Source organism: Thamnophis elegans, chromosome 4, assembly GCF_009769535.1.
Source record: "Thamnophis elegans isolate rThaEle1 chromosome 4, rThaEle1.pri, whole genome shotgun sequence".
Classification (NCBI taxonomy): domain Eukaryota; kingdom Metazoa; phylum Chordata; class Lepidosauria; order Squamata; family Colubridae; genus Thamnophis; species Thamnophis elegans.
The window spans coordinates 45249483-45263961 of record NC_045544.1 but is presented as its reverse complement, the minus strand read 5'-3'; the positions used below and the strand labels follow the sequence as shown (position 1 = coordinate 45263961).

The 14479-nt window shown below is 45.9% G+C and overlaps 1 protein-coding gene across 1 annotated transcript in view; it reads right to left on the bottom strand.

Moving 5' to 3' along the window:
• Nucleotides 1–14479, bottom strand: part of PDE7B (phosphodiesterase 7B) — a 190115-nt gene that overhangs the window by 113657 nt on the left and 61979 nt on the right. The window contains exon 2 of the mRNA XM_032214809.1: nt 5466–5526. Within this exon, the coding sequence (XP_032070700.1) occupies nt 5466–5526 (61 nt within the window). The remainder of the gene's footprint in view (nt 1–5465; nt 5527–14479) is intronic.

Genomic DNA, 14479 nt, shown 5'->3' with positions numbered 1-14479 from the left:
ATGACACTCCAGTAAAAGTTACAGAGTATGTGTTTCATATTCTTTGGATTCCGGCCACATGGAAGCCTCTGAAGCTAACTGTGTCCCCCTTTCATATATTTTGCTTGTATTTTTTTACTTTGCATAATGTTGCTCATCTTGAAAGGGAATAATATTAAGTAAGTATACACGTTTATGTAGGCATACAAAGTTGTAATTACAGTAATGACTGGTACTCACTGCAAATTTTAATGTGAAATATTCTTGAACAACTTTTCAAGCTGTAAGTTATCCCAGTTTGTCATCCTCCCCAATGCTTACCACTTCATGTCTCTGTGCTGACTTATAGCACGCTGGTTTGCTCCAGTTTTCTCTCCTTTTAAGACGACATTAGACAACCACTTGTCTGAAATGGTAGAGGGTCTCCTGCTTGAGTAGGGGGTTGGACTAGAAGACCTACAAGGTCCCTTCTAACTGTCATTTCTTTAAATCATCCTATAAATATTGGGCTTCTTCCAAGCCCACTGAGGCCTATTTGTGTTTGGACTGAGCTGTTTTGGCTACAGAGAGATCCATGTTTTGACACTATTAAAATATAGAATTAATAATGGGTGCCAATATGAAATTGTGGGCATTTACAATACATAAAAGCACTATTTATTTTTTTCCAGCAGAAGTTCAGCATGAATCTGTTTTGATAGATGAGATCAGTCCAGCTATGATCATTAGGAACAGATTTATATACTACGGTTCTTGGTTATATCATTCCATTAATTGGGCCAAAAACATCCTTCATCTTGAGTGAAGAAACAGTTCAAAACTTTAAGGCTGGTCAAGGATTTTATCATATTGTAAATCAACACCTATTCCAAGATATTTACAACCTGCTTTTCCAAACCAGCTGTGCTTCTTCTTGATTTCCTGACCTCTTGCCAGCAAGAAAAACAAATCAATAAAAGCATACTACTTCAAACATAAAGGAAGAGACATCAGTGAGATAATAATTGAGCTCAACCTTATTTTTTTTAAAAAAACCAGAAGATACAGTAGGAAGTTCCTGTAGAGAAGAAAAAGAATGCCAAAGCTGGACAAAAGAGAAGGATAAGAAAACACACACACACACACACACAACACACACACACACACACACACACACACACACATCCTCAGCATTTTCAGCCTGTGACTGAAATAGCTGTATGAGACAAACTGGGAGTTTAGTTCTCAATCTAGAGGATAAACAAGAGAAGGAGGGATGCCTGAAATGTGCAGTGAAGGTGCCAAGTGTTGAAAGCAGTTCTTCAGACAGAGAGGAGCTGCAACCCAAACATGTCATGGAAGGAGTTACAATTGTTTGAGGGAGCTAAGAGAAACACAAGCAACCGCTTCTGTATTGGGCAAACCTGTTGCCATGGCTACCTATCCTATCAATTTCAGACAGCCCAGAGCTTGTTTGGATCACAATTTGTGCTGCTTCCATGTGTAACTGAATCAGTTATTTAAAAGAAACGCTCCTTTAAAAAAGAAAAGAAAGTATGAATCTTCATCCATTGTATCGTTACAGAAAGTTGAATTAAAACATCCATAGGTTGGGGGGGGGGTGGAATCAAGAGAAAGGAAAGGCCCACGTACTGTTCTGAAGTTTTAAAAAAAAGCTTAAAGAGATTTTATTTTATATTAGAGCACATGGTCAAATGATGCAGTTTCCAGCATCAATATTGCTGCTATAATTCGTGCCAACTGAGGACAATATCCTCCTATTCCTCATGGATATTATTGTCCTATGACTTTGGAGTTGCTAACATAGGTGCAGTTAGGACAGAAATGATTAGAACTTGGTGCCCTATACAAACTTGGGGAGAGGCATTTTTAGTGAACCTCTCCCCAAGTTTCATCTTCTCCACAGCAAAGTTATCCCGAAGGATTTTCTGATTGCATTGCCTCTTCCTTTGGAAATGGATGAGGAGGGATAATAAATCACCCAGTATAGTTCTGCCTGTACTGCTGTCCCCTCCTATGAGGTCCAGTATTTCCTTCTCAAATTCATTTCATTCAATCCTTTGCTGACCTTCAAACCGTTCACTCATTCCCTGGCCGTTGCAAGTCACTGGTTGATTATGCTTGCCTTCAACCTCACTCTCATCATTAGAAGCACACATGTACACACAAAGAAAGCCACACCAGTGTTTCAGAATTTAAAATCAGAGCTCATCACAAAATCCATCTCCTTTCAAATTGCCTCCATCTCTTTCTGAAGCAATTCAAGGGCACTGTGTGATTCAACTAGAATAAACTACATGAAATCAAACCTTGTTTTACTCCTTCACAGCTCGTACAACCCCATTCTGTTTCCAATTGCTGCTTCTTTTCATATGTGTGTGCAAAACTGTATGAGAGTATATATAAAAAACAAAGAATGTTTCTCTTTTTTGTTTATACTTAATTTTTTTAAAATTTAAGAATCAAGTTATTATTATTAAAATTACATTAAAGTAATAATCTTAATATATTATTCTAATTTAACGTATCTCCTATCTGTATCTTACATCTTTTTATGCTCTCTTTTGCTCTGTGCAAGGCATTCAAAAGCTGTTGAAACTGTTATGGTTTTTTAAAAAAAAACAGATCCAGGAAAGTACAGACCAATCAGCCTCAATACCTGGGAAGATCCTGAAAAGATAATCAAACAGCAGATCTGCGGACACCTAAAAGCAAGCAAAGTTATAACCAGAAGCCAAGGCGGTTTGTCAAAAACAGACCATGTCAATTTCATTCTTTGACAAAATGATTAAATTAGTGGACCAACAAAATGCTGAGGACATGGATTTCAGTAAGGCATTTGACAATGTAGATTACTACTTCTTGGTAAGTTACAAAACTGTGGGATAGATAGCATCACCACCAGATGGATTTGTAACTGGCTGCCCAACTGCATTCAACATGTAGTCCTTAGCAGAACTACATCTACATGGAGGGAAGTAAGTGGTGGGGTATCTCAGGGTTCTGTCTTAGGCCCAGTGCTCTTTAATATCCTCATAAATGATTTAGATGTGTGAATAGAAGGGGAACGCAACAAATCTACAGTTAACACCAAGCTAGCAGAGGTAGACAACACCCCAAAAGATAGGCTCAAGATCCAGAAGGATCTCTACAGACTTGAACACTGGGCCCTATCTAATAAAATCAAATTCAATGGAGAGAGAAGTAAGGTTTTAAAGTTAGGCAAGAAAAACCTGTACAAATACAGATTAGGTGAAACCTGGCTCAGTAGCAATAACTGTGAAAGGGATCTTGGAATCCTAGTGAACAATCACTTAAATATGAGTTAGTAGTGTGTTGCAGTCACCAAAAAGCCAATGCAATCCTAGGTTGTGTTAACAGAAGGATAGAATCAAGATCACTTAAAGTGTTAGTACTGGCTTTATATTCCTGGTAGATCCCACTTGGAATACTGTATCCAATGTTGGTCAACCATTATAAAAGATGTTGAGACTTTGGAAAGAGTGCAGAGAAGAGCAACAGAGATGATTAGGGGGCTGAAGGCTAAAGCTTATGAAGAACAGTTGTCGGGAACTGGGTATGTATAGTCTAATAAAAAGGACTAGGGGTGACATGATAGCAGTGTTGCAATATTTGAGGAGCTGACACAAAAGGAGGGAGTCAAGCTATTTTCCAAGGCACCTGAGGGAAGGACAAGAAGCAATGGATGGAAACTAATCAAGGAGAGAAGCAACTTAGAACAAATTTCCTGACAGTGAGAATAATTAACCAGTGAAATAGCTTGCTGTCAGAAATTGTGAGTGTTCCATCACTTGAGGCTTTTAAGAAGAAATTGGACAGTCATTTGTGTGAAATGGTATAGGATCTCCTGCTTGAGCTGGCTTTGGACTGGAATACATTCAAGGTCCCTTCCAACTCTGTATTCTGTTAACTCAATAATAGCTTATAATTTTATTGTATAGTACTTAATGTAGATCAAGTATTCCATTACTCCTTTCTTCCTTCATGTACATTTTCTTATTTGGTGATTTATAATTTGGTACATCATGCTAGACAATGATCTATCTTGTGATGAAAAAAATATTGGTCAGTCTTGTTCTGATTATTTTGTTGATTTAAAACATTTATATGGCTGTCCACCTTATATAAAATAATTCTGGGTGGCTAATGTTTATTGAATAAATGATAAAGAAAAAACATTAAAAACCACTTTTAAATCACAAAGGGCCACAACAATCCCATCTCAGAACCACAATGTTTCCCTCTATTACCGACCCAATGCCTTTCAGAAAACAAGAAGAATAGGGATCACCTGCAATTCATGGGGACGCTATTCCAAAAGTTAGGTGCAGCTACAGAAAAGGCTCACTGCCTAGGTCCCACCCAGTGGTGGGTTTCAAAATTTTTTAGAACCTCTTCTGTGGGTGTGGCCTGCTTTATGGGAGTGGCTTGCCGGCCATGTGACTGGGTGGGAGTGGCTTGCCAGCCATGTGACCAAGTAGGAGCGGCTTGGCAGTCATGTGACTGGGTGGGCATGGCCAACTTGTAAATGTGGTGAATCTCACTTAACAACGCTCTTGCTTAGCAACCAAAATGTTGGCTCAGAAACTCTGGCATTTGAAGCACACAAGTCTTAAAGCTGTCAAGTTACAAGACCCTTACACCCCTAACGCTTTAGGAAAAAAACCCAGGGGTATTCAAACTTGACAGCTTTAAGACTTGTGGACTTCAACTCCCAGAATTCCTCCTTCAGTCATGTTGGCTCAGGAACTCTGGCATTGAAGTGTGCAAGTCTTTAAGCTGTCAAGTTACAAGATCCTTGCACCCCTACACCTTTAGAAAAAAAAACCCAAGGATGTTCAAACTTGACAGCTTTAAGATTTTAAGGTTTAGAGAGGACTCTTAGACGCGGGCAGTGTGATTGGTGAGCCAGCCAATCAGTGAGTGGTGGGCGGGGCAAGCATGGTGCAGACAGGCGGGTTGGAGGGAGCAGGAACCTATTCTAAACAGCATGGTAGATTTATGGAACCTCTTCTATAGAAGAGGTTAGAACTGGCAGGAACCCACCGCTGGTCCCACCAGATGACAACATGAAAAGAAGGACTTGGAGTGAGCCCATACTATCCAGTCTAGTGGGATAGGTAGATATCCTCAGGGAGAGTCAAGCCCAAAATAAACCTGGCCCTGTGACATACTAGTAATGCTCAACTTACAACATTCATTCAGGTTTTATAACCAACAGTCAGAAATCACTATGTCAAGTTTGGAAGTAAGATGAAGATTTGATATAATCAATAATACTCATGTATATTCATTATTTGTGTCAGTTTCAGTTATACTACAAGCAATTATACATCCTGAAGAATTATGGCTCCCAACCAACCTCATTAAAATTGCAGATATTCTTAAATAAGTAACACTGGCTCATTTAATCATGTTTCACCCTATAACAAAACCCAGTTTATTTGAGAATGGATGCCACTTACCTAGCATGCGAACACATTTGGCATTCTGCTCTGGGCTATCAAATGAGATTTCTCCACACCTCTGGAAAAAAAGGGAACAACATATTCAATACAAGACTTGAAGGCAGAGACATCTTTAATCCATAGCACGTTGCTTTTGTTTTTCACATGACCACTTCATACAATGTTAAGAAACAAATGCCACACATTTCTTTGTAATAAGAGGATTGAGAGTTATGAGAAAACGATTAGTACTTGGAAATGGTGGAAGATAAAATAAACTCTCAGAAAATTGTTCTGACTTTTAGTAAGTTTTAAACAATAAATTCCAATATGAAAGTATCGATGACCACTGATTAGAAAGTCTAATGTCTCCATGTGATACTTTGAGTACTACAAGTTTAATAAGGTATTTCCTTGTAAATATTGTTTGTGTGTGCTGTGGAATTACAATGCATATTAGACTTCTGTTCCCCAAGCGACTCTGCTATCAAGAAATTATATGACACTGATAGAGAAGTATATGTAAGTTTCCTCAAGACATTGTGGTCATGTATGATTTCTAATAAGCAACATTGCACCAATATATTCTGTGGAAGCATCTGTAACACAAAGGGATCATATAACCACGAACCCCTGTGATTATGTGTGAAAGCTCTTATTTAGACAGGCAGACAGACAGACAGACAGACATGAAATTGCCTTAGTTCATACTTGTGCATGTACAAACACACACACACACACACACACACACACACACAGAGAGAGAGAGAGAGAGAGAGAGAGAGAGAGAGAGAGAGAGATTAATATAAAAGAGAAAAAATGCAACCTGTTAAATTGGTAAAAAAAATTCTGTCCCATCAATTCTGCCTAATGAAAAGATACAAAAAGTGTTACAATCATTTCTCTTGCATACTTGTTTCATCATTTTCCCTATTAGATTATAGTTTGATTTTAAAGTCCAAAATCGAGACAGTCACCCTGGAAGAATCATTTTATGTAAACAAAAAGCAGTTGAATTAAGTGGCAACAACGTTTAGTTTCCAAAATATTGGAAGTTGTAGAATGATGATACCGAACTTTTTTCAAACCAATAAATAGGAGACTTCCCTTGGAGTTTCAGGGGGGATGGGTCCCTCAGCAAGTTTTAGGAGTCATAGTTCTACACTGATGATATCATTCAGTATTTTTAAGAATGCAATATATTTTATTCTGGTTTACCACAGGAGGAAATTGGCTACAAAGTACAACACTGTTTGGTTAAGAAAATCATTTTTTCCTTTCCTTATTTCACAGAATTTAATAAGCCTCTTCATTCGTACTTCTAAAAAAAATTAAGAAGCAGAAAATGCCCTAACATAGAAGACCTATGTTAAAAATAGATACTCAGGACTGAAATGATGCTAAAATATTATATACCCCACACCATAAAAGTATCTACAATGTATAAATGTACTTCACACTATAAAATGTTGGGCTCAAATACATATAGTGATTTGGAGGACTTTAAAGATTAAGATTTGATTGAAACCAGAAGTTTTTTTCCTGGACTGATGAATAAAAAGAAAAATGTCATGAAATGCTCTTTTTCTACACAATAATTCCAGCAATATTATTGTACACCTGAAGTTGGAAAGATTTGACAATACCTGCAATAGAAGAATGGCTAGTGAAAATGACATTTCAGCAAGTTCTGTCATTTTCACCAACCATTCCTCTATTGGAGGTATTGACTTGTTTGATAAGAGAAAAGACAATATCTATATTTATTGGTGACTGGAAACTCCTTGTGAAAAAAATTTTTTTTTTTGCCTAAAACAAAAAATGATGAACTTATGACTTTGATTATCAGACTACAGAAAGAAGTAGCCTTAGAAAGGTTAAAATATAAATATGCTTATAACTACTATGAAGGTGATCAGAAGACCTTCCTTCCCCCTCCCTCTCACTTCTCTTTTTACTTTATATATATATATATACACATACCAAGAGAAAGACAACATATATTGCAAATATACATTGAAATGCCTCAGAATATCTGTGTAGTTTTTCATGAAAGAATAAGTGAATATGAAATAGGACCTTATGTTTTGGGGGAAAATACTTTATGCAACTGAAAGAAAGCTTGTCCCACACCACCCATCTCTTTATTTTTTACTTTGAAAGGTAATCTTAGATTCACAAGAAAATAGTGTAATGGAAACAGATAGCATCTGTTTAGTATCTATAGGAAAATATTAGATGAGGATGTCATCAATCAATATGCTGTTGATACCAAATTGTACAAACTGACTCCAGATTGGCCAAGTGATTCTGTCAATGTTCTGCCCCAATGCCTGCCCCATAAATTTGGATGGGGAGAAATAGATTCAATCAAGGAAACAATTGGTCCATTGTTGGGAGAAGTGGCAAGAAGGCGACAAGCAACAGGGAGAAAGAACGTTGGTCTTACCTGAACGTGTCTTTTAAGAGGAAGGGAGGGAGTGGTCACGTATGGGTATTCTCAAAGCCTGATTGGTCCAAAGACTGAGAGCAAACTCTTAAATACTGGTGCCTTCCAGTCCTAACCCAGTTTCCTCGAAGGCGAACGGTAGAACTGAAACAACAAAAAACAACAACAACAAACCCCCTGGGAACCACCCGGGCCCTCCCCTTGGCCCCAAAGGAAAAGCCACCAGGGCGGGTCGTGACCACTCCCTCCCTTCCTCTTAAAAGACATGTTCAGGCAAGACCAATGTTCTTTTTCCAGAGGAAGGGAGGGATTGGTCATGTGTGGGACATACCCAAGCTACAGTCCCAGGGAGGGAAACCAGGAAACCACTAAGGCCCAAGGGGAGCATCAGCTGCCACCCTCTGCAAGACCCTCCGACCAAATGATGCGTCCGCCGAAGCGAAGGCATCCAGACGATAATGTCGCTGAAAGGCGTCGGAGAAGCCCAAGTGGACGCACGACAAATGTCTTCAAACGGGGCCCTCATGGCCCATGCCGCTGTGGTTGCGGCACTCCTAGTAGAATGGGCTGTGATGCCCGATGGGGCTGGACAATCAGCTGCTCCATAGGCCTCCACAGTGGCCTGACGCAGCCAACGGCCAATGGTGGCCGAGGACACCCTAGAACCTAACGTTCCCGGCTGGAACGAAACAAACAAAGCCTCTGACCTATGGACCCCCTCAGTCTGCCGGAGGTAGATCCGCAGAGCATGGTGCACATCCAACCGATGCCAAATACTCTCCCTATCATTGGACGGGTCTGGGCAAAAGCTGGGCAGGACGATCTCTTGAGCCCTATGAAAGGGAGTGTTCACCTTCGGGATGAAGGTAGGATCAAGGCGAAGCATCACACTGTCCTGGTGAAAATGGCAAAGGTTGTCCCTGGAAGACAGGGCGCCCAACTCCGAAATACGTCGGGCGGAGGTAACCGCCACCAGGAAAGCCACTTTCAAAGACAAGAACCGCAGATGAACAGACCGGAGAGGTTCGAATGGGGCCCCCGTCAAAGCCCTGATAACCCAGGGAAGATCCCACGTGGGGAACTTTTGGATGAGGGGAGACCTGAGATTAGCTGCCCCCTTGAGAAAACGCTTGATCTGGGGAACATGAGAGAGAGAAGAAGACCCCACACACCCCAGGACCAAAGACAAAGCCGCCACCCGGTGGCGCAACGTAGACAATGAAAGCCCATCGTCAAGGCCCTTCTGCAGGAAATCCAAGACGTGAGGAATAGTGGCCCTGTCGGGAGAAATGCCAAGAGGACAAAGACCGCCCAGGTGGAATTGTAGATGCGGGTCGTCAAAGGATGCCGAGATGCCTTGATGGTATGAATGACCCCGGCGGACAGGTTAGCCCCCCTCAGTAGCTGCCTTTCAAGAGCCAGGCGGTCAGATGGAGCCACTGGGGCTCCGGGTAAAGGACCCCATGCTGCAAGATCACCTCCTCCCACAGGATCCTCCATGGAGGGGCCACTGACAGCTGGACTAGGTCTGTGAACCAAGGCCTCCTGGGCCAATAAGGGGCCACCACAATGACCAGAGCCTTCTCCGCCACCACCTTCCGGATGGTCCCCGGAACGAGGGGGATGGGAGAAAATGCATACAGAAGGCCCGCGGGCCACCTGCTCCTGAGGGCGTCCATGCCCTTCGCAGACCTGGACAGGAAACAGGTGAAAAACCGGGGAAGCTGCGAGTTCGCGGGTGAGGCGAACAGATCCACCAGAGGAGTGCCAAACCTCTGACAGATCTTCTGAAACAATGATGGATGGAGTTGCCACTCGCCATTATCCAGAGTCGCCCGACAGCCAATCTGCCTGGATGTTGGAGAGCCGGGAGATGTGTTCCAACACCAAGGACAACAGGTCCACCCAGGCACCCAGTCTCAGAGCCTCCAGTCAGAGAGCCCAAGAGTGGGTCCTCCCCAACCGATTGAGTGGGCCTTGTGGCCACATTGTCTGGTCAGGATCAGTATGTGACGCCCCACCACCGAGGTCTGAAAGTGCCGCCAGAGGCAGGCGGGCCGCCTCAGCTCCAAATAATTGATGTTGTGGCGGAGATCCGAGATCGATCACCTTCCCTAAGCCATCGGGAACTCACCAGGCCCCCCATCTGAACAGACTCGCGTCCGTGGTGACGGTCACCCTGTCTGGCTCCCAGAAGCAGCAGCCCCGCTGAATGGCCGGGGACAGCTACCACCCCAGCGAGACCCAGCCCCCCCCGGGAGGCGGAGGGCCTGAAGAGAATTGCTCAATTGCCCCCTCTGAAAAGGAATGAGCTCCCACTGGAGAGGCCGAAGATGAAGTCTGGCCCACGGGACTATCCCAATGCAAGAACCATCTTGCCCAATAACAGAGATAGAGTGAGGATCGAAACTAATCGACCTCCGCGAACGCTTTCCGCCAGTTGACACAGGCTGTTCTGGCGCTCCTGGGACAGACGCACCACTCCTGACACGGAGTTTATGACTGTCCCCAGGTGAAGGATGCGCGTGGAAGGGAAAAGGTGGCTCTTGGGTAAGTTCACCAAGAAACCTAAGCTCTGAAGACTCTGGATGGTGAGCTGAAGATCCGAAATCACCTGAGGAAGAGACCCCTCCTGGTCTCAGGCTGCTGTCGCTAAATGCCAGGTCTGTTGTTCACAAGGCTCCCCTCGTCCGGGACTTAATTTTAGATGAGAGGGCAGACCTGGCATGTATTACTGAGACATGGCTGGGCACGGAGGGAGGAGTCCCCCTCGTAGAGATGTGCCCAGACGGATTTCAGGTGCTTCATCAGCCGAGAGCCCAGGGAAGGGGTGGCGGTGTGGCTATTGTTGTCGGGAGTCTTTAGCACCTCGTAGGATCCTGCTCCGGAGCTTGTCGGGTGGGAGTCCCTACTGGTGAAGCTGGACCTCAAGGGTCAAGTGGGTCTGCTGCTAACGTACCTGCCTCCCAACTGCGTTTGCAGCAGCCCTCCCCTCGCTCCTCGAGTCGGTAGCCGAGCTAGCAATTGAGTTCCCTAGGCTCATGGTTCTGGGGGACTTCAATTTGCCTTCGCTCGGTGAACACTCTGATGGAGCGCAGGAGTTCATGGCCTCCATGACAGCCATCGGCTTGACCAGGTAATCCGAGGCCCAACCCACTCAGCGGGTCACACACTCGACCTCGTATTACCTCTCGGAGCAGTGGATTTGTGATCTTGGTCTGAGGGGTAATGAGATCATACCCCTGTCGTGGTCCAGACCACTGCCTACTGAGGCTAGACTCCGGAGGCCAAACCCCCACCGTAGGGAGGAGGGAACCTACCTGGTGGGTTCCGCCCCAGGCGACTTATGGCCCCTTAAGGTTCCAGACGGAGCTTGGGGTTATTCCTGATACTCTCGCCCACAGTTCGGCGGAGACTCTGTTGCTGCCTGGCACTCGGCAGCATCAGAGTCTCTTGACCGGATTGCGCCACTACGGCCCCTCCGGGTCGGCGGATCCCGGAGGCCTCCTTGGTTCACCGAGGAGCTCCGGGAGATGAAGCGCCGGAGGAGACGCCTAGAGCACTTGTGGAGGTCCGATAGGTCCGAATCGAACCGAGCACTTCTGACAGCATGCACCAAGGAATACATCCGGGCACTAGACAACTAAAAGAACACACATTGCCACCCTGGTTGCGTCCCGCGAGTCCCGCCCAGCCGCCCTGTTTAGGAGTAACCCGCTCCCCTCCTAAATAGGAGGGAGGCAGGGGACCCCTTACAGGGTAAGGCTGAGGAGTATGTCCAGTTCTTGGCGGACAAAGTTGCTCGGTTTCGGTCGGACTTGGACTCCACTCCTGCAGATCCAGCCGGAGACACAGGGGGATAACCTTGGCAGACCATTTCTGGGTTGAGTTTCAGGATGTTGCCTCCGGGGATGTGTACAAGGCTATGCGAGCTGTGAGCGCCTCCACCTTATACTGGACCCTGTCCCTCCTGGCTGGTTGCCAACAGCAGTGAGGTGACACGAGGCTGGATCCAGGCGGTCGTTACCGCCTACCTTCGGGAGGGGCACTTCCCCGCCGCACTTAAAGCGGCGGTGGTGAGACCCTCCTGAAGAAACCCATCCTTGGATCCAGCCGTTCTTAATAACTACCGTCCAGTCTCCAACCTCCCCTTTGTTGGGAAGTTGTTGAGAAGGTGGTGGCCTTCCAGCTTCAGGTACCTTGGAGGAAGCTAGCTATCTTGACCCCTTCCAGTCCGGCTTCAGGCCCGGTTACAGCACAGAAACCGCTTTGGTCACATTGACCGATGATCTCTGGAGAGCCAGAGGATGGAGGCATGCGTCCATCTAGTTCTCCTTGACCTCTCAGCGGCTTTCGATACCATCGACCATGGTATCCTTCTGCGACGGACTGCGGGAGGTGGGAGTGGGAGGCACTGTTTTGCAGTGGTTCTCCTCCTACCTCTCGGACAGGTCGCAGTCGGTGTTGGTGGGGGGCAGAGATCGTCCCCGAGACCCCTAACTTATGGGTTGCCGCAGGGCTCGGTCTTATTCCCCCTACTATTTAACATATACATGAAACTGCTGGTGAGATCATTCTGAGGCACGGGATAAAATACCATCAATACGCGGACGATACACAGTTGTATCTGTCCGCCCCCGTGCCAACTCAATGAGCGGTGGACGTGATGAATGGGGTCTTGAGGCCGTTAAGGACTGGATGAGAGCTAACAAACTGGTACTCAACCCAGACAACACCGAGTGGCTGTTGTGTTTCCCTCCCAACAATTTGGCCAACGTCCATCACTCAGGCTGGGGGGTCAAAATTTATACCCCTCATACAGGGTCCGCAACTTGGGAGTCCTCCTGGACCCACAGATGACCTTTTGACCATCATTTGTCAGCTGTGGACCAGGGGGGCATTTGCCCAGGTTCGCCTGGTACGCCAGTTGCGGCCCTACCTGAATCGGGAGGCCCTCACAACAGTCACTCGAGCCCTTGTGATCTCCAGGCTGGAATACTGCAATGTGCTCTACATGGGGCTGCCCTTGAAGAGCATCCGGAGACTTCAGCTAGTCCAGAATGCGGTCCGCAGCGAGTGATCGTGGGCGCACCCACGTTCGCCCACATAACACCGATCCTCCGTGAGCTGCGATGGCTACCTGTTGATCTCCGGGTGCGCTCAAGGTGCTACTCACCATTCATAAAGCCCTCCATGGTAGTGGATCTGACTATTTGAGAGACCGCCTTCTGCCAATTACCTCCCTCCGTCCATCAGAATCGCATAGAGTAGGCCTCCTCCGAATTCCATCCGCCAGTCAGTGCCGACTGGCGACTACGTGGAGGAGAGCCTTCTCAGTTGCAGCTCCGACGCTTTGGAACGATCTCCCCGTGTAGATTCGCACCCTCACCACCGTCCAGACCTTCCGCACAGCCCTCAAGATCTGGCTATCCCGTCAGGCCTGGGATAAGACCCTAACCTCGCCCCACCCGAATGCTGAATGAATGTTGTGTTTTACTGGTTTATTTTTTTTTTATTCACATTTTTTTTTCTTGTGTTTTGTCTTGCACTCCCTTCCTATTAATTGTAAGCCGCCCTGAGTCCCCTCAGGAAAAGGGCGGCCTATAAATGTCAATAAATGACTAAAAAAATGACTAAAAAACCAAGACATCGTTCTAATAACATTGGAGTCTCACGGGAATGGAGCGCAGATGAGCCTCCAGGGCCACCAGAACCTTCATGAAGGCCCGGGGAGCCGAGGCCAACCTGAAGGGAAGAGCCCTGTAGTGGTAGTGACGGTCCCCATGTGAGAATCTCAGGAACCTGCAATGACCGGCCAGAATTGGGATGTGAAGATAGGCCTCTGTGAGATCCACTGAGGCCAAGAAGTCCCCCTTTCTGATGCCTGAAAGATAGATTTGAGGGAGTACATTTTAATCACCTGTACACCAGAAAACGGTTCATAGGTTTGAGGTCCAGAATTGCCCTCCAGCCTCCCGAGCTCTTCAGGACCAACAAACAGGTTGGTAGTAGCGGCCCAGGCCCAGTTCCTATAGCGGAACTGCTTCCAATGCCTGGATGTCGAGAAGGTGGGCAATGGCCTGATCCATCAGGCGGCGGCGCTCCAGGCTCCGGGACGGAGGGAACGACTGAAGAGATTTGGAGGGGTGGAGAGAAATCTAACCTGAGACCGTGACGAACCGTGGCTCGGACCCAAGCATCCGAGTGATCTCGCCCATTGATCCACATAGAGGGAAAGACTGTTGCATTGTTTTTAATCTGTTTTTTGTATTTGTTTTTGTCTTTGTTTCCCTGAGGACATGGACAAGGCCATGAAAGCTGTAAGCGCCTCCACTTGTGTACTGGACCCGTGCCCCTCCTGGCTGGTTGTTAACAGCAGGGAGGTGACACGGGGCTGGATCCAAGCGGTTGTTACAGCCTCCCTTCGGGAGGGGGTCTTTCCCCCCGCATTAAAGGTGGCCAGTGGTGAGACCCCTCCTGAAGAAACCATCTTGGATCCAGCCGTCCTAAACAACTATCGTCCAGTCTCCAACCTCCCCTTTGTGGGAAGGTTGTTGAGAAGGTGGTGGCCTTTCAGCTCCAG